Source organism: Stegodyphus dumicola, chromosome 1, assembly GCF_044657685.1.
Source record: "Stegodyphus dumicola isolate Sdum_Otavi_A_Nest chromosome 1, ASM4465768v1".
NCBI lineage: Eukaryota > Metazoa > Arthropoda > Arachnida > Araneae > Eresidae > Stegodyphus > Stegodyphus dumicola.
Window position 1 is genome coordinate 110,306,179 of NC_140768.1, and position 21,903 is coordinate 110,328,081.

The 21,903-nt window shown below is 34.4% G+C and overlaps 1 protein-coding gene across 2 annotated transcripts in view; it reads left to right on the forward strand.

The window, feature by feature from the left end:
• Positions 1-21,903, forward strand: part of LOC118192014 (hemocytin-like) — a 342,722-nt gene that overhangs the window by 36,353 nt on the left and 284,466 nt on the right. For both annotated transcript variants that reach the window (XM_085819309.1, XM_085819312.1), the window contains exons 9-13: positions 2,625-2,991; positions 15,043-15,224; positions 15,387-15,505; positions 19,079-19,241; positions 21,329-21,560. In XM_085819309.1, the coding sequence (XP_085675435.1) occupies positions 2,625-2,991; positions 15,043-15,224; positions 15,387-15,505; positions 19,079-19,241; positions 21,329-21,560 (1,063 nt within the window). The remainder of the gene's footprint in view (positions 1-2,624; positions 2,992-15,042; positions 15,225-15,386; positions 15,506-19,078; positions 19,242-21,328; positions 21,561-21,903) is intronic.

Sequence of the window (21,903 nt, forward strand, 5' to 3'; positions counted from 1 at the left end):
GGCGTTATGATCTTTTTACGTAGCATATCGGTAATATGCCATTCTATAATTTTTTCCTTATTCTTATCATACCGGTATGGTTTTTGACGAACCGGCAATGCATCTCCGGTGTCAATACTATGGTTAGTAACCTGAGTAAATCCTGGAATATCACTAAATAAGGAAGCAAATTCACTTACCACTTGTCGGATTCTATCTTGCTCGTCATTAGGCAGGTGGTCAAGATTTAACCTTGGCGGTTCAACCTTTTCTACACGCACTGGTTTCATTGTCAGCCTAAGGGACGCTTCATTAAAATCCAGTGTAGCTTGTGCGTCTGAAAGAAAGTCTATTCCTAGGATTACATGTGCTTGCAAATTCTTTACTATAAAAAACATCACCTTTACTTGTTCGTCCTTGATACGGATATATAAAGGTACTTTACCTACGCACTTACATTCTTTTCCTTGCGCCGCTAATACTGTCGTATTATCCGCATTATATATGCGGTATCTGCGAAAATACTTTCTAAAAAAGACTTCTGCCACACAGGAACACTGCGCGCCGGTATCCAGGAGTGCGGTGGCCGGGATATTATTTACCAAGACTTCAATCTTCGGAAGAGTCAAATTTTTCACCATTACTGTATTTATCTTGTAGGAAGAGGGGTTTTCGTGTCCTTCGGATTTCCGCACCCTCTCGTCAGCAGAAATCCGTTTTAGTTTAAATTATTTTTCCTTTCCGTGCTTTCCTTCTTTTTCCCCTGGCCTTGAGACTTTTTTCCTGGGTTGCTATTGAACTGTCGACGTTCGCCGGCTGTTTTTGAATGCTCGGGTTTCCTTGCCCACTGATTCGCTTTTTCTCCGTAGCCGTATGCTTGAGTTTGCTGTAGTCTTGGCGTACCAACTTGGTTTCGCTGTTGATATTGGCGTCTTCTTTCGACGTCCGCCGTTCTTCTACTTTCAAACTGGATTGCTAGCTCAAATAATTTTTCCAGTGTAGTCGGATTTCTTAATTCAATAAAGTCTTGCACTTGGGGTAGTAACCTCGGCAAAATCACTTGAATTATTTCAGGATCCGGACGGTTTCCATACAAGAGCTTGAAAACGTGAATTTTTCTTAAAATAAAGCTCGAGAGGTTGTCGATTCTTTGTTGATATATACTAAAAAGTTCCGTTTCTAATTTCGCACGATCCCTTACAACAGGGAAGGCTTTTAGTAGGGCAGTCTTGAAATTTTCGTAAGTATAGGTGGGACTTCCTGCTTGACCCAAGAGACTTCTGCCGATACATTTGAACCAGTTAAGCGCTTGGCCCCTCAAAGCGCTGGTAGCTAAGGTAACTTTTTGAAACTCGTGCACGGGGTAGAGCATGAAGTGGTCATCCAATTTTTCCAAAAAACTGGTTACCGGTGAGTTTCCATTAAATGTTGCTTCTGGTTTCATCGAAGCGCGCATAGTCTGGACGATGTACCCAAATCCTTCCAGGGCGGCAGCTGGCATTTCTGGATTCTGAGCCGTTTCTGCAGGCAGCACAGGTTCTTCTTGAAACTCGGCCATGGTTATTCTTCTTCGTTGGGCGCCACTATCAGGTTCAATGTTTCTTCTAACCTTCTTCGGAAACATACAAGGACCTGACTAAGAACAGAGAGCTTACTAAAGCTATGTTCACTAATTGTAGTAAGTAGACAGGATACAGACGAAGGGTATACAAAACCCTTTATTTTTCTTTATATACAATGACTTCCGTACTTCGGAATACAATGACCCTCCACTTGGGGTCTAACGTAAAAGATATCAAAATAAAACTAAACTCTAATTTAACTTTAGAATAATACACGTGGAAGATTGGCCTTATAGTAACAGGAAGCGTATGTAGCACAGAGACTGTGAACACTACAATACGTTTAATTTATCAAGAGGATTAAAACCTCTGGCCTGGAAGGCAAATAGCAACTGCGTAACTTCTAAGGTAAGCGGCCTGCTTCGAACTCACTGCTTCCTCTCTTTCGCTTGGCAAAAAGGCCACACTTAAATACTTGGCGTTCGCCAGACAAACTTTGCATAAAAACCTTCACGCTTATAATTCTGGCCGGAAGTAGAAAATAAGAAGTGATAGTAAAGATTTAAAATAAAATAAACGTTAGTAAAACTTAAGATCCTTACAAGTTGCAGCTACAAAACATAGTATCAGTAAATCTTTCATTTTGTTAAATTTTATATCTTGATATCTGAAGTTTTAGACTTCTGTGCGAAAACGAGAATTTCTCGTTAGCACACGAAGACTGAATAAGAGCAGCTTGATAGTAAATTAGATTTAACCTTACTAGGTTAATGAAATTTATTGTTATTAGAATTTAAATTAATGATTTGAAATATTAGCTTATAAAAGCAATCGTCTCACCGAGTGCAGCAATTAAATGAAGGAAAAATCGTTAGTTTTTATAGTTGTTGTTCTTTGTATTCTTCTATGAAAGAAAAGATCATGTATCCAAATATTTCTAAAATTTGAAATAAATTTATTTTAAATCTTAATAATATGCAAAATAATATGTTTCTTCGATAACTGTAATGTCCTTTTATCAATTGCAGGATTATTTTTTGTTTAGTAAGGCAAATAAAGACTCCTTTTTGTTTTCATCTCTAGGTCAGATAATAAACTCAAAACTCCCAAAAAGTGCTGTTTGCGCAACTTGGAGTGCTTCTCATTATCGTACATTCGACGGTGGCATCTACAGTTTCCAAGGGCGATGTTCTTACCTTTTCGCTAAAGATTGTGAGCAAAACACTTTTGCTATTCATATCCAAAATGGGGAAGTGTGTGATGCAGTTTCGTCTTGTCCCACAACTGTCGCAATCTATATTGGTGCCGAGCAATATTTACTCTCCAATGGCGATGAGGGCCCAGTAGTTGTGAGTGCAGGAGAGACACACATCGTACCAACAGCAGTCAATGGACTTCTTTTCGAGATGATCTCTGATTACGTAACTCTCATCAGTCCCTTGGGTTTCAAGTAGGTATTTACTTGAATGTTAATATCGATAATTTTTTTCTGTTCTTATCAAATTATTTTGAGATGTAGTCCGACACCTTAGAAAATGACTTATAATGCGCAAAACAGTGTTCAAGCGAGAGGGTCAGCTGGCGGTTGACAGCCAGATATGAACGTGCAACTGGTCGGCATTATGAAGATCCTATTGATTGTCCAAAAAATTACTCATACTGTAAAACTGATAATTCAGTGTTTATTAATATAAAGTTATACTGTGTAGTGAAGAAGATAAAATAAATATAAGATTAAAATACAAAAGTTATTTTATATAATTTAAAATCAATAATATTTTTATGTTAAATATATAATTACGCGAAAAGTGCACATTGTTACATACAAGCCGCTTGTAAAATTTCAAAGAAGGCTTTTAATGTTCTCTTCTAGAACATTGAAAATTTGAATGTGCCGACATGGCTCATAGGATCGATTCATATTCTTAGTCTAATTGCTATCTTTAAGTTATTTATATGTAACTATTTGTATTACTTATGTTGTAAGAAAGTCTAAGAAGGTCGATGAAGAAATCCATTCCTTTATAAGGTGACAATGCAAGAATAAATTTCCCTGGTCTAGTGCATTTAGAAAATTCAGATTTTTCACTTTTTATGTGAGCTCAATGCCAAACTCTTGCTTATTTCGAAGAAAAATTTAGTTTGCAGTTAAACTGATACTCACAGAAATACATTAGGACAAAAAGATGAACGAATGACTATAACTAACATAGATTACGTCTATTTCTCAAAATAGTTTTTTAAAAGCAATTGTGCAATAAAGAATGTAAAGTCATCTAGAGTAGCAGCGAACATTTAAGGCTTGAAATGCCAAAAGGGCAAAAGAATTTATTTTTATATATATATATATTAAAAGAACGCAATTTAATTTCGTATGATACTATGTACCGAATCGTCACCTAAAAAAACGAAATACGAGTAAAACAAACTAAGACTTTTCAAAACGGAAGTGAAAACGATTAACTATTAAAATATTTCCTTTAAAAATCACAGTTTTATATATCACATTAAATTAAACTATTTTACAGTCTCTCATGCGGAAGTACAAAATTAAAAAAAAAAAAAAAAAGATTTATGTCAGAGGAAATAATGTGCGTTCCAATAAATGCTAAGGCATTAGCATACTTTTGACAGTCATTTTGAACTGAATTGAAAATAAAGGAACGCATGCCATTTGAAAAGACAGTAAAAAATTTAAATTTGAAATCAAAAACTAAAATATAAGATACTAATTAGAACGTAAAAATGTTTCTACTGCCCACAAATGAAATGTTTGAACATGGTGTTGTATAATTCCGCGCCACTCGGCTAGAGGCAAGGCCATCTTGATGGGTGAAGGCTGAATCCAAAGAGGTTCTCTCCTTATGTGACGTCACGACTGAGGGCAATCGTACTAAAACGCCATCTGCAAACGGTATGAGCGTAAACAGAGCGTATGATTAAGCTAGAAGTTATGTAGCATTAACTATTCCTTATAGTAAATTTAATTTATATATATATATATATAAAAAAAGATGTATCGAAAGTTAAGTTTATTTACTAGTTCACTTTAATGTTTTCTTTGAATTAATTCTATTTGACTTGTATTTCTTAACAGTTAGTTTGCAATACAAAACAAACACTTTTATGATGAAGAGATTCCTCCCCCATTTTTATTCATGTTCTGTTCATATTTGTTACATATGCCATAACGCTCATGTTAAATAATATAACAATCCAATAAATTGTTCTTGTATTTTTTTATTTTCAAACTATGTATCAAATACGAATCTCGTTATTTTTATTAGAATAATTTCTCCTTCTAAATTAGACAAATTCTAACTTAGACAATTCTAAATTAGACAATAATGAAAGTTCTTGAAAGTTAAAAAATATTGAGCTCGAGTTTGTACATATATTTTGTACATTCACTAAGCTTAGAAAGGGGTGTGTTAATAATTATAGTCTACAGCTTATTAGTTGCATAGCATTAAATAATTCACTGTAATTCCTCTTCCTTTAGTTATTATTTAATTAAGGTGATAGGATTATTACAGATGCCACGAAAATGTAGCGTTCCGGGATGCAAGTCAAATTACTTAGCCAAATAAACAGCATATTACAACTTTTAAGTTCCCCAAAGATGAACTACTGCGTAAAACATGCATTAGTAAAATTAATAAGAAAGACTTTGTGATCATGTGCTTATGTGTTAATTTTGCATTTTGATGAACGTTTCATCATAAGAAACGTTAAAGCAACACGATCTAATGAGACAGTATTAACATTTCAAAGAAAAGTATCAGTTTTATCAAAAGATTGCATATCCGACTAATTTTTTAAGGTCAACCTAAATATTTATCTTGTCCTTTGCCACAAAAGCGAAAGACACCAGAAGACAAGACAAGAGAAATAAAGGAGTGTGAAATTAATTTTAAAAAAATTGTGTGCTGCAGACAACATTGCCACCTTTTCAGAATTTTTGAATATAAACTTTACAGCAATAAATTATCAAATACATCGGCAATAATGAAAGCATCTGATTATATACTTTTTGCGTATTGAGAAGGAATATTGCCCAGCAGTCACTGTGTCATTTAAAGTCGAGCATGATTTAACTGTTTCAGATCTTCGTGAATGTTTAAATTAAAAAAAAATGTTTTAATGGCTTTTAGGAAAAGATATACTATGTAATAAATGGTCAAAATTTGAAAAACCTTTCAAATCAATTGTACAGTTGTAGGGTTTATATTTATTTTAACTAACATTTATTTTAAACTATCTTTCGTGTCAAGCCTTTACTTTCCCCTGGAATTACCAATGCCAGAATTGTCCAATGGAATTGCCAACAGAGTATGTAAATTTTAGTAGAACGCGCAGAGTATTCAAATTTTTAGCAGAAGTAATTTTGAGTTAAATAAAAGGGAAACGAGTTTGTAGGTGTGCTTTCTTGATTCACGAGCGTGAAGGTTGCTAGGCAGAAATTTAAGAACCGCGCGTTTCGGCCTGTATGCCTACTTCGGCAGTTAGTTGAATCTTTCAACTTCTTATTCAGAAAGTTTGCTGAAATCTCGGCTGTATCTTAGAACGCGGTTTAGTTAGTCACGTTTATAGAGCCTCGTAGGTAGTGACTTCGTTATTTTATTTATTTTTAGTTGTACTTTTCTATTTTTATTTTACCGCCGGGTCGGCGTAGTTTGTGAGCGTCAAGTGAACGCATCTGTAACTTCTAAAGTGGAATAAAAAGGGAGTTAAACCCTTCCTTAGAGTTTCCTTAGAGACCCACGCAACACCGCATTGGCGCCCGAACTCTTTTCGAACTGAAATGGCCGAAAACTGGATGGAAGCTCCTGTACAAGTCCAACAACAAGAAATGGCGAACCAATTAGAAGGATTTGAATACCTGGTCCAGACGAAGAGAGCATCGATCAAGCCAAACGTCAATTTCGAAAGAAAAAATTCGGTGGCGATATTTTTAGAATACCTAGAAAATCATTTCCTGCTATACCCTGTGCCTGAAAGACAAAATGTTGCAAATTTTTATTAGAGGAATTCGGAGGCCACAGATATACCTTTGAAAATTTCAAAAGATCATTATTAAAGGCCTTCCCCATGGTGAAAGACCGAGCAAAGCTAGAAGCCGAGCTATATATTTTTATCAACGAAATATAGAAGAGTTGACGGACTTTATTCTGCGAAAAATTAACCTGACGGATATGCTGTATGGGAAGAAACACGACGCGGAGATAATTGAAATAATCTTACCAAGATTGCTACCTGCTGTCCAAGATTACTTCGAAATTCGAAACACAAGCACCTTGCAGAAACTCTTCGAGTTGGCGGTCAAGTTCCAAAATCGCAGAATCGTGGAAAAAGCTAGAGGGGCATCGTATTCTCAAGGTCTCCGAAGGCAATCCTCAAATTAACAGACCAGAAACACAAATCGCTCTTATGGAGGAAGGAACTATCAAGCTAACTCATCGAAGCTCGAAGGTCAAGGCCCAAAAAGGAAATTTGAAAACAACCGTCCGCGTACCCAGAAGTTGAAAGGAAAGCTTTAAACGAGTAGAGGGGCCTGTAAAAGCGAGGGTCCAGACCCCGGAAGTTTCGAAAAAACCCTCAAGACGATACCTAAATACGGTCGTGGTAAAGAACTCACAATTACCGATTATACACGTCCTGGTTGACGATGTACCAGTAGAAGCCCGTATCGATACAGGGGCAGAAGGTAATTTTATGAGTGATACATTTTTTAAGAAGAATTTTAATAGGCTACGATTATGTAAAAATAAAAACACAGAAACCATAGCAGCGCAAGGACAAACTTGTCAATGTATTGGGAAATTATCATTACAAATACAGGTAAAAAATGAAAGCCTTAAAGTATTAATTTTTGTGGTAAAAAATTTGCAAAGTCCACTTATTTTAGGAATGGAGTTTTTAAAAACCGCGAAGGCCAAACTGAATTTTCAGGAAAATTCAATTATGCTAGAAATGGATCGGAGGGTAGTGGAGCCAGTGGAACAACCGCAAGTGGACCTTAGCCATTTGAATGACCATGAAAGCCAAGCCATCCAGCAATTGGTGACTACATTTCGAACTTGTTTTCAGAACGGCCTGGTAATTGTCAAATTGTTACGCATGATATACAGTTAACTGCCGACAAACCCTGTAGGACTAAATGTTACCGCTATGATAAACAGAAAAAGCAAATCGTAGAAGAACATATTCAGGAAATGTTAAAGAACCAAATAATAATGCCCATAAATAGTGAATACGCGATTCCAGTCGTACTATGTAGGGAAAAGAACGAGTTTCCTCCTTCGGATAAAAGGGCTTGGAGGTTTGCTATCGATTACAGAAAACTGAATAGTGTTACTAAATTCCCAGTTTACCCTTTGCCGGTCATAGAGGAAATTATTAGAAAGATTAAATCTACAAGATACATGATTACGTTGGACTTAACGTCTGGCTACTATCAAATAGCTATGAGACCCGAAGACATACATAAAACCGCGTTTGTAACAAAATCGGGCACTTACGCATTTTTACGCATGCCCTTTGAGTTGTGTGTGGCCCCGTCAACATTCCAGAGAGCTATGGACGTTATTCTAAAGCCTGTCCTAAGAAAATCGACTTTAATCTATCTAGATGATATAGTTATAACGAGTAGTACGTTGGAACAACATATTAAAGATTTAGAAGAGGTTTTTAAATTATTAAAAGAGGCCGGTCTTACAATTAACGCATCAAAATGCAAGTTCGCGACTAAAGAACTTAAATATCTGGGGTATAAAATTTCGCAAAAGGGTATAGAAACTCAGGATTCAAAAATAAAAGCCATCAAGAATTTCTCACCTCCCACCGCCAAGAAACTTTCTTCTTTCCTTGGGTTATGTTCTTATTATCGGTCGTTCATAAAAGATTTTGCGAACATTGTTGAACCGTTGTTAGTAATTAAAAGAAAGAAAAGTAAATTTACTTGGACAGCAGAGGCAAATGCTGCATTTGAAAGGTTAAAAGAAGCACTCGTCAATGCCGCTGTTTTGAAATTCCCGGAAGGGGACGAAAACCTGGAAATTGCAGCAGATGCGTCGGACTATGCCGTAGGTGCAGTTCTGATGCAAAATGGCCATCCTTTGGCATTTTTTAGTAAAACTTTAAACTCTACGCAGAGGAATTCTACAGCTACAGAGAGAGAAACATTAGCCGTATTAATGGCTGTACACAAATTTTGAGTTTATTTCGGCAAAGCGCCAGTAACAGTCTTTTCGGATCATGCGGCTGTTCGTAGACTTTACTTGGGAAAAAACCTAACGTCCAGGTTAATAAGATGGGCTTTAAAACTTCAAGAGTATAACCTAGTAATTAAATATAGACCGGGTAAGGAAAACAATGTTGCTGACGCACTATCTCGTATAAAATTGGACGATGAAGGCAATGAACTCAAATGCGCTGTGTTGACTTCAAAAATTTTAGATTCTAGAGAAACAATTATTGCTGAACTGAAAGCTAATCCTGAATTTGGAAGTATCTATGCGTATCTGAAAGACCCCGAAAGCTTTTTAACACACAGATATCGATGGAATAAGAAGTAGAGCAGAAAACTATGAAATAATAGATAATTTATTATTTTATATGAAAACAACAAACGAAAATTTCGAATATAAACCAGTCATCCTAGCCTCGCTTCGATTAAGCATTTTGAAGGAATTACATGACGCGAAAACAGCGGGTCATTTAGGGGTCTGAAAGACTTAAAAAGGGTACGCCAGGCGGTATATTTTCCGCAATTATACAAAATAGTAACTTCGTATGTCAGGTCCTGCAATCAATGTCATTTAATAAATGATATTAATTACAGCCCGGCCGGGTACTTAAATAGCATTCGCGCTACATTTCCGAATGAAATTTTAGACATAGATCTTCTTGGTCCTTTTTCCTAGAGTGAGTTAAATAAAAATCGTTTTTTTTTAGTAATTGTAGATCATTTTTCAAAATGGACAGAAATTGTTCCACTTAAACGCGCGTCAGCCAAAACAGTCGCAGATGCATTCTTACACAGATACATTTTAAAATACGGTGCACCGATAAAAGTAAACGGTAAACGATAACGGTAAACAATTCGTTAGCCAAATTTTTGAAAACATTTGCACTGGACTTGGCATACGCCATATCAAAATGGTTCTATATAGACCACAGGCAAAAATCGCAGAAACAGTTAATAAAAATATTGTAAAAATAATTCGAAGTTATGTTAGCACACATCACAAGCGCTGGGATGGCTACATAAATGAGTTAGCTTATGCTTTAAGAACAACAAATCATGATACTACGGGAAAAACTCCAGCAGAATTATTTTTAGGACGGAAGTTAATTACGCCACTAGATAAATTATTCTTTGTGCAACAAAGAGAGCGACAATTCGAACAAAAAGATGTATAGAAACTCATTGACCAGGTCGTTAAATGTTCGGATACGGCAAGAAATAGACAGAAACTGTACTATGATCGAAAACGCCGTGAAGCTGATTTTAAAGTTGGGGATAAAGTATTAAAGCGGAAATTTTCTTTATCAAGTGCACCAGACAATTTTACTGCAAAGTTGGCTCCAAAATTTGACGGCCCTATGTAACTCAGGAAATCAAGGGAGTCGTATTGTACCTTAAGAACGAGAGAGGGAAAATCTGTAAAGCAAGTCCCAACCAGGTGAAAAAATATTATAATCAAAATGATTTTGAAATCCTTAAAGGTTTCTTGCAGAAATCAAGCGCAAAAGAAGTGGTAGGCTCAGAAGTAACGCCCTCCGCTCCACCACCCAAGAAACAGAGAACAGAAGAGGAACCTAGCCCTTCTACAAGTCATGCTACGGTACCGAAAAGAAGAAAGGAAAATGTTCAGACTCCAGCATTCAAGAAATACATGAAATCAACGCCGCCGCGTAAAGAATCTTTGGTAAATAGGAAAAGACCAGTTACAACGTCCCGCAGTAGAAATTCTGCGTCGAGGAAACCACTTCCAGGGCCAGATAGTCAGGAGCAAACAAGGCCGCCGTTCACGAGAACAAAAAGACAGAAGGAGGAACGAAAAGACCACCACCAACAGAAGAAATTCAAGAAGCACTCCAGACCGGAGTACGTCAAGACCAGCCGTCCAAGGGAAAAACGAAAAAGACAGCAACCCGACGATTACGACGCCAAGAGGCCAGCATGCAGAGGACGCAAAAGAAAAACTAATGTGGACGACACTCGGAGGTCAGTAAGGAGAAGATTGACGTCCATGAAACCTATAACGTGGGAACAGTTTTGCCAGAAAAGAATGACGGAGTTTCAATCATCGAAAACTCAAAGATAAGTTAAAATCTTCTATAAAATGTTTTTCTTTTGTTCCGAAATGTTATGCGTAAGTACGAAGCTCTATGTTTTGACGAAAGTCAATTTGTCTCGGTTTAGACTTAGTTTTGTTTTACTTTATTTAGCTAAGGCAAAAGTATTTTTTCTTTAAGTATAAAATCTAAGAGCAAGCAGTTCCTGTTGGTCGAAAGACTAATTCTGTTATGTTAAAGCCAAAATTTGGCCGAAAGTAAAATAACTTCGTATTCTTGTATTAATGAAAAATTTAGTTTCAGTGCCGCCAGCTGGGCGAAGAATGCGTGAAGTTAAACTTTATTTTTATCTTATTCATTTTATGGTAAATTGTAAAAATCATATGTATTAGAATTTTGTAAATATACGTAAATACTTGAAAGTTATGTAAAAGTAGAATTTAGTCTAGAAGCATAAAATTTTAGATGCTAAAAGTAAATACTCGAAAGAAATGAATTCAAATTTAAGTATTAAACTGTAGTTAAAATCATGCTTTAGAGAGAAAGCCTGCATGTCTAAAGATGAATGAGGTGGAATTAGAATAAATGTGTTTTGTAGGGTTCTCCACCTACACTTGAATTTTTAAGAATGTTAAAGTAGCTCATCGAGTTGTAGAATGTCGATTAAGGTGTGTCTATTTGGTTGTTGGAATTCTAACAAATCATTGTGGTTAGGGGAAGTGTTGCAATACTAAAACACGAATATTCCCGTTTGACACCACACATGGTGGAGAACCAGGGTAAAGTTAAATTCATGTTTGAATACTTGAATGAATGTGAATTAAGCAGTTAATTAAGGAAAATAAAACCATCAAAAACGAAAACTTTATCCAATGTTAAGAAAGTGTAAATCATAATGTATTTAGAAGATACTGATACTTATTCCTTCCAGATGCTGAAAGGAAGAGAAAAGATTGATTGCTGAAGACCGCGAAAGGTTCCTGTAAGAAGAGATGGTAAAATTATGTACCTACAGAAATTTATTCTAATTTTTGAGAAAACAGTTTGTTTTATGTAAACGAGGCTCTTCAGTTTTCGTTCAGAATGTGGAAACTTTTTCAACAGCTCGTTTCTAGGACCTGCTTCCAAGTTTACCAAATTCTGGAAGCGGCAAATGTAGGGTTTATATTTATTTTAACTAACATTTATTTTAAGTTTAAGCTATCTTTCCTGTCAAGCCTTTACTTTCCCCTGGAATTGCCAATGCCAGAATTGTCCAATGGAATTGCCAACAGAGTATGTAAATTTTAGTAGAACGCGCAGAGTATTCAAATTTTTAGCAGAAGTAATTTTGAGTTAAATAGAAGGGAAACGAGTTTGTAGGTGTGCTTTCTTGATTCACGAGCGTGAAGGTTGCTAGATAGAAATTTAAGAACTGCGCGTTTCGGCCTGTGTGCCTACTTCGGCAGTTAGTTGAATCTTTCAACTTCTTATTCAGAAAGTTTGCTGAAATCTCAGCTGTATCTTAGAACGCGGTTAAGTTAGTCACGTTTACAGAGCCTCGTAGGTAGTGACTTCGTTATTTTATTTATTTTTAGTTGTAGTTTTTTCTATTTTTATTTTACCACCGGGTCGGCGTAGTTTGTGAGCGTCAAGTGAACGCATCTGTAACTTCTAAAGTGGAATAAAAAGGGAGTTAAACCCTTCTTAAGTGTTTGTGTAATTTCCAGTTCATAGCAGTCACTACTACTGTTGCGGGCAAGTTGGGCCACGCAACACCACACTGTTATAAGAAATCCTCAAAAATATTCGAAGAAATGCTTGATTTGGTAACTGAAACTTCTCAGAAATGTTCTGAAAATACATCAGAACATATTATAATATAGCGATTAAACTGTTTAGGGAAAAGATTTCATTATTGAAATCTAAACGTCCAACCTTCACAGCTGAAATAATGACACGAACTTGCAAATTATTGTATAGCAGCCCTACGTGTTATTCTCGAATGGCAGCCGTCCTACTTAAAAAAGTTAACATTAAATGCTGGGTACTTTCCAAAGAGATAGATACTTTGCATCTAACCCCCGATAACAAGGTTAAATGCAAAAGTATTTATATCAGAAATCTTCACAAGTGCAAAATCATGAACAGGTTGGGAATCTTTAACTTGATGAGGTTTGTATTAAACTTACTATTACTAAACGGTAAAGTTTAAGGTTCCTCAAAAAGCTTCTACCGTTCAAACCATGATGATTTCTTCAATCTTATCTTCAAATAAAGAAGTTGTTGCACTGTTGCTGTCCATAATCTCAAGCCAAATGATTTAAAAATTCAGACTTTGCAGGTGTTAAAATTTTTTCATGATTGTGGCTTCGAGGTTGTTTCCATAATTTCCGAAAACGATGTTAATCATAAATGCTATGCAATGGTGATATGATGTCTGCTATTGAAAATAAACCTTGTTTGGAAAAAAAAATTACTATTTGATTTAGTTTATTTACTGAAATGTATAAGGAATAATAGGTCGAGCCAGACTGAAACCAATCAAACCATCTTTTAATGATACAGATAATAAGCTGTATTATGCAAGTTTATTCCATTTGAAAAAAAAATTATATATCATAGAGCAGCACCATTCTATACAAATAGCTCAAGCCCTTTCGAAAAAAGTATTAAATTCAACCTCTTTAGAAAGGCAAAATGTTTTTACCGCAATTAAATATTTTGATGTAAAGACTGTTGTAGCACTGCAGGGTTTCCCTTAGTGCAATTAACCAATTATTGAAATTTTTGATGATAATGATTGTTTTCAAAAACAAGCAAAACCCCAGAAATTGAAAAATCAATGCTTATTAATACATTAATTTAATATTAGTAATCTGGAGTATCTTTTTAAAGACATTTCGGTGAGTATTTAAATTTATGAAACAAATGTTTGGTTATGAAAACGAGTATTTCTTAATTGCTGTAAATGTTTACACTGAGCATCTTTCTATATATGTCTATGCATAACAAATGGAAAAAAAAATCAATATGTCAAATAATGTAGAAATGGAATGCATTTACATCGCTATGCTCCCAGATTAATTTAAAAGTAACATATTTTATCGTAAAATTATGATATTAACAATTAAATGTAAATATTGATAAAGCTTACATTTAAGAGATGCATAACTCTCTCTTGAATGTCAATCTTTTGACTTAACGTGACATATTAATATTTGCAGCTCTCGAATTTCTGGGTACGATTTTTTTTTTTATATGAGACAGCAAAGACATAGTTTCTTGTAGTGCTTGGAAATAAATGAAAATATTTAGTTTTAAATGCTAGTCACACTGGTAAAAATTTTATATAATATTTATTTTAATTAGTTTAAAACTATTTGAGTTTGCAATGTTTAATGCTATTAAACTCCATATAATGGTATGTAACCAAACATATAGTATTGCAAAGCATGCTATTGATTAGCAAGCAAAAATTAATATTATTTGAGAAACTTCCCTACGATGCAATCCCATTGTCTAAATCCATTGTTTAGGTATTTTTTTAAATATTGCTTACAGGAAGATAAGAATATTTTTTTTCTTATTACTAGCCCGGGTAAAGAAAGCGCGCTGATCCAAGATAATTTTGGCTGACCGCCCTTGGCTGTGACGTCACCAAACGTTAGCTTCGGCCTTCTCCCATCAAGATGGCCTTGCTAGAGGGCACTACTTGCACTCCAGCAACCAGTGGCAGGCAGGATGCTGAAGGTTGAGGTATCTAGACCCCTCCAGTCAACCCTAGTGACTTTAGTCAAGAATCGCTACATTCTCTTGATGACATTTGTGACTAAGATATTGTAGTAAAAGTGCGATGGACTGCTCCAGTTACTTCCTTGGTAACCAGTTCAAGTGGCGGAAACTCACCTCTGCCATTACTGAACGTTAATGACTTCCGTTAATGACTGGACGTATTTCCCCGGAAGATTTTACATTATACATATTGTAAAATATGTATAATGTAAAATATGTAGGAATGAAGATTTTACATTATACATATTGTAAAATCTTCCTGATAGTACTTTTTGATTACCTCATTCCTATGTAGACCAATTTATTTTTCTAAGTTGTTAGACTATATATTATCCTACTAGGGCCATTTATATCTAGTAACTTTTGGTTTATTCTTAGAGTGAATACAATTTTACTATTTCTGCAATAAAATTAAATTTTGCAGTCTAAAATGGAATAGAAAGAATACAATTCTTCTGAAAGTGAATAGCCAGTTGAGAAACAGAACGTGTGGGCTATGCGGTAAATTTGATGGTTCCACAATGAATGACTTCGAAACTTCAGACGGTAGCAACACTGACAGCGTGGAAGGTTTCGCAAATAGTTGGATAATGGATGAACTTGGAGGTACATATTTTTGGATGTCTTGATTTATTATTCATTTCTTATCAATAACATCAGCTCCCAATTTGATAATCGATTATAAATTTTAAAAAATTTATTAATTGTTTCAGATCTTTGTATGTATACACCTTTCATTATATTTTCCTTTTATACGATTATTTTCAGAAAAATGTCAATATAAAGGTGTTGTCAAGGATCCTTGTTCGGATAATAAAGATAAAGTGACCGAGGCAGAAAAACTTTGTCAAGCGATATTTGAAAAGAAGTTTGAAGTTTGTCATCAGGTGAGTTTGCATTCTTTAATAAACATCGTATTTTCCTACCTGTTTTCCAATTTCATCACACTTACAAATTTATATTTTAATAGAAATGAAAAATATTATGTTATATTTATTATTCAGTTTTTATTATCGTTAGTTCCTCACTTTTACCTACTAATCTTTTGGCGCTGGATTTTGAAAATTTTAAATATATTCACAAAATTTTACCTTTTTTATTTTGTTAATAGTTCTGGCCTCTAAGGGCTGTTTTATTGGTAAATTGCATTCCCTTGTTTATTTTAATTCAGTGTATTCAATTTGTATTTGCAATTTTTTATTAGTATTTCATGCATTTTATTTTCCCTTGCATATTATTTGAAATGTATCTTGTGCACATTCTTCTTTAAACTATCTGAATGTGGCAGGTGTTCTCACACTTAACGAACTTTTCAAGTATATGATTTTTTTCACCTTACTTCTGTTGTTTATGTTAAGTCATTGTAGCCGTATTTACTGCTGGTGTGTTCGATCTTCCGGAATCGGAGTCTTTTTTTCATCCCTTTCTCCTTCTTTCTTCCAGTTGGGAACTGCGATGAGACACATTCATGTGAGGTGCCAGTGGGGCTTTACAAGGTAACTGAGCCACACACCCGTGTCCGGCTCAATATCCATCAGATATTGTTATTATACATTCCAATGTATTCTTATTGGAATGTAGGTTTCTTTTAAAGGAATAATAACATTGTGATAATTCCCAGTCGTTTATCCGTGACTCTTTTTCATTCATTACGTTCTTACCGTAATTGCATTCTTTGAAAAATAAACTTCTCGCATAATTTTCACGTCTCCATTTTCGGACGATAAAATTAGTTAAAAAAGGAATGATAATACGCGAAGAAATACTGCAATAGTTTCGTATACTACTCAGAACCTAATTTATGCAAGGGCAAATAGAGTATGAGCCCCGTAATCCATTTCAGGGGACCTCCAAATTTTTCTCTAATAAATTTAAAATCAGTACTTTTTTTTAGTTCTAGGTTTTATAGAAGCAAATTTAGAAGCAAGAACAGAATTTTAAATTTCGTATTTCAATTTTCTCCATCATTGAAATCATTGGATCGTTATCTTGCACTTTCATTAACGACTGATGAACTCAATCTGTAAGCTGTTACGCTTTTTTACGTAATCTAGCGTTATCTGTAAATGTGAAGCTTGACTTTAAGCTTAATGTGTTATAGAGTCTGTTACGCTTTTCGAAGCAGCAAACACGAAAAAAAATCAGCTAAGCTTTCTTCGGGATTCGAACTTAGATCTCTCAGCTGCTAGCTATTCTTTTTTTTTTTTTTTTTTTTTTTTTTTTTTTTTTTTTTTTTTACGATTCATGACTCAATAACAATAGCCTACATGAATATCTTGAACGGAGAGTGAATAAAGAACAGTGTGCAAAGAGAGAAAGCAGTCAGACGAAGAGCAGGATCAGGAGAATCGATTGAATCGAAATCACTAGCTCATTGGATCTGTTTATTTCAAAAGCAGTTTTGATGTTCCCTCCCAGACCTGGCTGACTCGAGGCGGCCTTACACAGTTAACAGCCACAGTTGATGATTGTTCTAACATAGGTACTAGTATTTTGACAACAGTCAAATCAGACTTTTCTGAAATAACATACCGTTCTTTTCCATATTTCGTTTTTACGGCTCAAATTATGCCTAAAATTTAAATTTTGTAAAATTTGGTGAGAAATTTACAGAGAAATTCCAAAAATTATTTTGGCGTATTTTTTTTTTTTTTTTAGTTTGCACCAAGAATAATTCACTCGGTGAACTTCTTAATATATTCCAACCTATTTTTCTTTCCCTTCCTGTGCAGTAACGGGAAAAAAGTCACATCGTTCCTACCTTTTTTACATTGTGCATGAGCCGAAAAAAGTCACATCGTTCTTACTTTCAAATAATTTTAACAAAGTGCCTAAAACACATTTGAGTTTGTTATCGTTTTCAACAAATATGCCAAATTTCAAAACGTGCCAGTATGTAAATTTACGTATATCTTTTGAAATTTTGTATCAAAGCTCTAATTTTTTGCAGGTGTGCTTAGAAATACATCTACTTTAAGATAATTGTAAAACTTTTATAGGTTATAATTAAAAAATTTTTTAGTAAAATTTATAAAAAATTATTTAAAAATAAATCATAAAAAATGAATGAATTTTATTTGGAATGAACCTAAATTTTAAACTGTGTAGGAAGGAATCAAATAAGCTTCATAAAAAAGAGATATTAATAAATACATACCAAATTAAATTAACATTGAGGAGCTAAAATTTTGAGAGCTAATTTTTCAAAAACTACGCTTGCGATTTTTACTAAACTTTACAGTTTGGCGTAATTTGAGTTGTAGAATTGAAATATGGAAACAAATCATTTAAAAAAGTCCTATTTTGTGTCAGAATACCTATATTAGAACAATGCTATATATAAATCTAATACACATCCTAAGTCGCACTTTCCAGACATGAAAAACGCAATTTGAGTTTCGACAATCGGCCCAGTAGAACGAAAAATATAGAACTATCCCATTTTTTTTTTCGCAATGTACATCCCATACTGTAAAAAGTAAGATGTCAACCGAAAATTTGGCATAACCCACGTTACTGTCAACATCTTACTTGCAGAGCCAGGCGGTTTTATGTCTCCATACTCGTAAATACATGGCACAACAGAAAGTTGAAATCGGGTGTTGTATACTAATAGAAATTACAGTAAACAAACACAGCATTTATTGCGAAGTTTTTAGATTTGGTGTTGCTGGCTGAAATTAATGGAATTCGTCAGGGACGGATTAAGCTATTTACAGGCGCTAAGCCCTTAAAAGCTTATGATATGATACATCCATACATTTACAGCACAGAGCTTGTTTTTTCATCATTCCTTCTTTCTCGAGCTTGGTTTAGCTGCGCAATCCATTTCATGGTAAAAAGAAGCAATGAGAAATTTTTCTACTGCTCTTTTCTTGAGTTCCTAAGCATCTTTTTTGTGATGCTCTCTTTCCTTGATACCCTAAGTACCCTTTAGTCATGCCCTCTTTCCTTGATGCCCTAACTATGTGCTTATTTTGCTTAATGGTTAATCTAGCTCTGGAATTCGTTTGTAGTTATATGTGAGAAAAGGGCTTGTCTAGTTATTGTTCTTGGTACATAACAGTTACGATTATTTGGCTTCGTGCGTATTTCGGATATGTGTGTACGCGTTTTATCTTGAAATCGTGTTTACAAGCAATGAAAAATTAGAGGAAAAATTTGAATACAAAGCGAAAAATTTGATGAAGCTCGTTCAGAATCTATTTCATTAAAATTCTTCATGAGTTCATTCTAATCGTCAGGAACCTCAGAAGCACCTAGTATTTGAATTTTAAGAGTTTTCTGCTTGTAACGTATTGAATAGTGTCTTGAACTGGAGGTTTTCTTTTTACATTACATTTACTGCAAAAAACCTCTTGAATGTAATATTATGAGTCCAGTAGCTGTGTAACTTTTTAGGATGAATTATATTAGTTTTTGTTTCATATTCTCGAAGTTATTTAAATTTTTTTATATAGTTGGTAGATCCAAAAATATATTACGAGGCTTGCAAGATGGATCACTGTGGCTGCCAATCTCCTGGTACGTCTTGCTACTGTGGATCACTGGCTGAATATTTCAGGGAATGCATCAGAGTAGGAGGCAAGATAGATGGAGGCTGGAGGAGTGAAGATGTCTGTCGTAAGTGATGATTTCTCAAGCACTTTTATAGCTAATCGAAATTGAAATGAAAAATAACGCGAAAACATTCATTAAAGCGTTTATTTTAACATAACAGACTCAGGCAGAGAAAAAGAAAGGATTTTTTTCTCTTCCAAGAAAAATTATTTTATTATCAGCCTTTTTTAGTTGTTTAGCGTGCCACCAAATATAAACTACATCAAAGGGAAATATAAAAATGTCCACTTACAAATTTGGTCAAAAAGGGTTATATGACTCTATGCTTAGAAAATAACCTCCACTGAGGTTATGCCAGTCGTCAACAAGTAAAAGATTTCCTCAACCAGGGTCTTTCCTCAACCATCTGAGGACATCCAAATTTTCTTTCGCAACTGCAGCAGTGTTAAGCGTGGACTATCATGCAGTGGAATGATCCTCTATAAAAATGACCAAGAAACTGTGTTTTAAGTGCACACTGCAACTGAGACTAAAACCCGTAAAGGATTATTAGTTTAAATCTTTCCACCACCGCCAGCCATTCTCCGGGAAAACCGAACATTTGCAGTGTTGTTCTACTTGAAATGCATTTGATCATGGCATACCCTCAATATGTAATGTCAGACTGTCATGCGAGCAGTAAATATTTTATTAATCGTATAGTTTGGTCGACCCTTAAACCCGCTTGTCTTGACATGAGTCTTACACCCGACATCAAAACTATCAGATGGAAAGTTCTTGATTTTAGCTTATACATATTATAAAGATATTGCGACACTGGGATATTTTGCAAAGAATCTTTTGAAATACACACTGTTGACGATAAAATCAGTGTTTCAAGTAGACCTGTATTAAGCCTCTTTACGTTACTTGTTTTAATGTATAGTTTTCAAATGGGATTGAAAAAAAGCACTTTGAAACTTTTTTGCCTAATCCTCCAATTGCTTTCAATTAAAAAAAAATTGAATTTAAAAATAACTTATCTATATCAAAAGACAAAAGGGCGTCTGCAAATTAAAACTCTGTACCTGTGAATAAATGATTATAGATAATTAGATATTTCGAGACGAGAGCAACGGAAAATCAGACAAGGCATGGGATATCTCTTTTATGTTTGTCTTAATCAGATGACTGAAATCGAGAAAGGTAGTGGGAACTACTGTTGAATCTGAGCTATGTGCATTCACAGAAGGATATGAATAAAAATTACTTTAAATTAAGAATAAAAAACTCAAGTGCTTATAAGCAATCTTAAAGAATTAAATAGAAATATATTGGTTAGGAAATGAAATCAACTTTTATGTTTCCCTTTTCAGATAAAAAACACGAAACAATGTATGAAAAAGATTAAAGTCCTCAATCGAAATTCAAAGGAATAACTGTTTTTAATTCTTGCCCTTTGTAAAAATACTGACAAGAAATCACATCGTATGTTTAACTGTAAGACCTCAGTAATAAAAATGCATAAATAAAAAAGGGGTATTAAAATAATACAAATACTTTCTAAAACACATTTGAAACCTAAGGATATTATATTTTACATGCTTATTTCTAGGAACTTTATGACTAATGAATAAATTGTGTCTAGTCTTACGCGTTGTTCTCTGCTTTTCAGTTTCTTATTAAAGAAGAGTATTCAGAAAAAAATAAAGAGTAGTATATTAAATAAAATGATGTAAATTTACCCTTTCAAATATGTTTGAGTTTATACCGAAAAGCATTCATTCAAATTTTCATCAAATCACTAATATTTACCAAATTCTAACACAATAACTGAAAACGCAAATATTATTACTTGAACCATGTTTCTGCATAACTTGAATCTTCTATACCTTCATCTAGCACACGATAAATTTGTCTTAAAATACTTAAAGTAACTCAAGGGAAAATAGCTTCTTTTGTTTCATTTGACACCCCAAATCTCCCTTTTAGCTGCAAACTACAAGCAGCCTTCATCTAAAATATTGCACATGTGTCGTGTTATGCGATTTTCTTTTTTAATGTGTATCTTTAATTATCAGTGAAAAATTTCCGAGACATGTATATAAATTTCATATTTTCTAACCCAGTGCTAAGATTATTATTTTAATTTTCATTAATTGATTTTTCAGCTTTGGCATGTCCAGATGGAATGATTTATCAGGACTGTGGAACGTCCTGTCCCAAGACCTGTAAAGGTACTGTTTACGACTGTGAAGGCAATCACTGCGTGGACGGTTGTCATTGTCCTGATGGAACTTACCTTCACAATGGACGCTGCCTAGAAAGACAGAGTTGTCCTTGCCTTCACGGCGGAAAGGAGTATCAGCCTGGAGAAAGAATGTTACAGGATTGTAATGCATGGTAATGATAATAGGTCAAAGTTCTAAAGAAATTGTTGTAAAGACCTTATTTTGAAATAATCAATTATTTTTATTTTAAGAAACTTTCCTTTTCCTTCTGATTTCAATTCTCTGCCTGAATGCAAATTTAAATAACGTATATGCAAACTCTTAATGAGTTCGGAAATAGCACTGTAGCAAAAATGATGAGTTGGAAGTAGAAGAGCTACTTTTGAGTTGAGCGGGTTACGTCGAGAACGCGTTTATGGCGCGATTGAGATTTATGCCGCATGTTTGCAAATAACCGATGTAGCTAAATATTTGTGCTAGCCACTTACTTTTTAGATTATTTGATATTTTATACT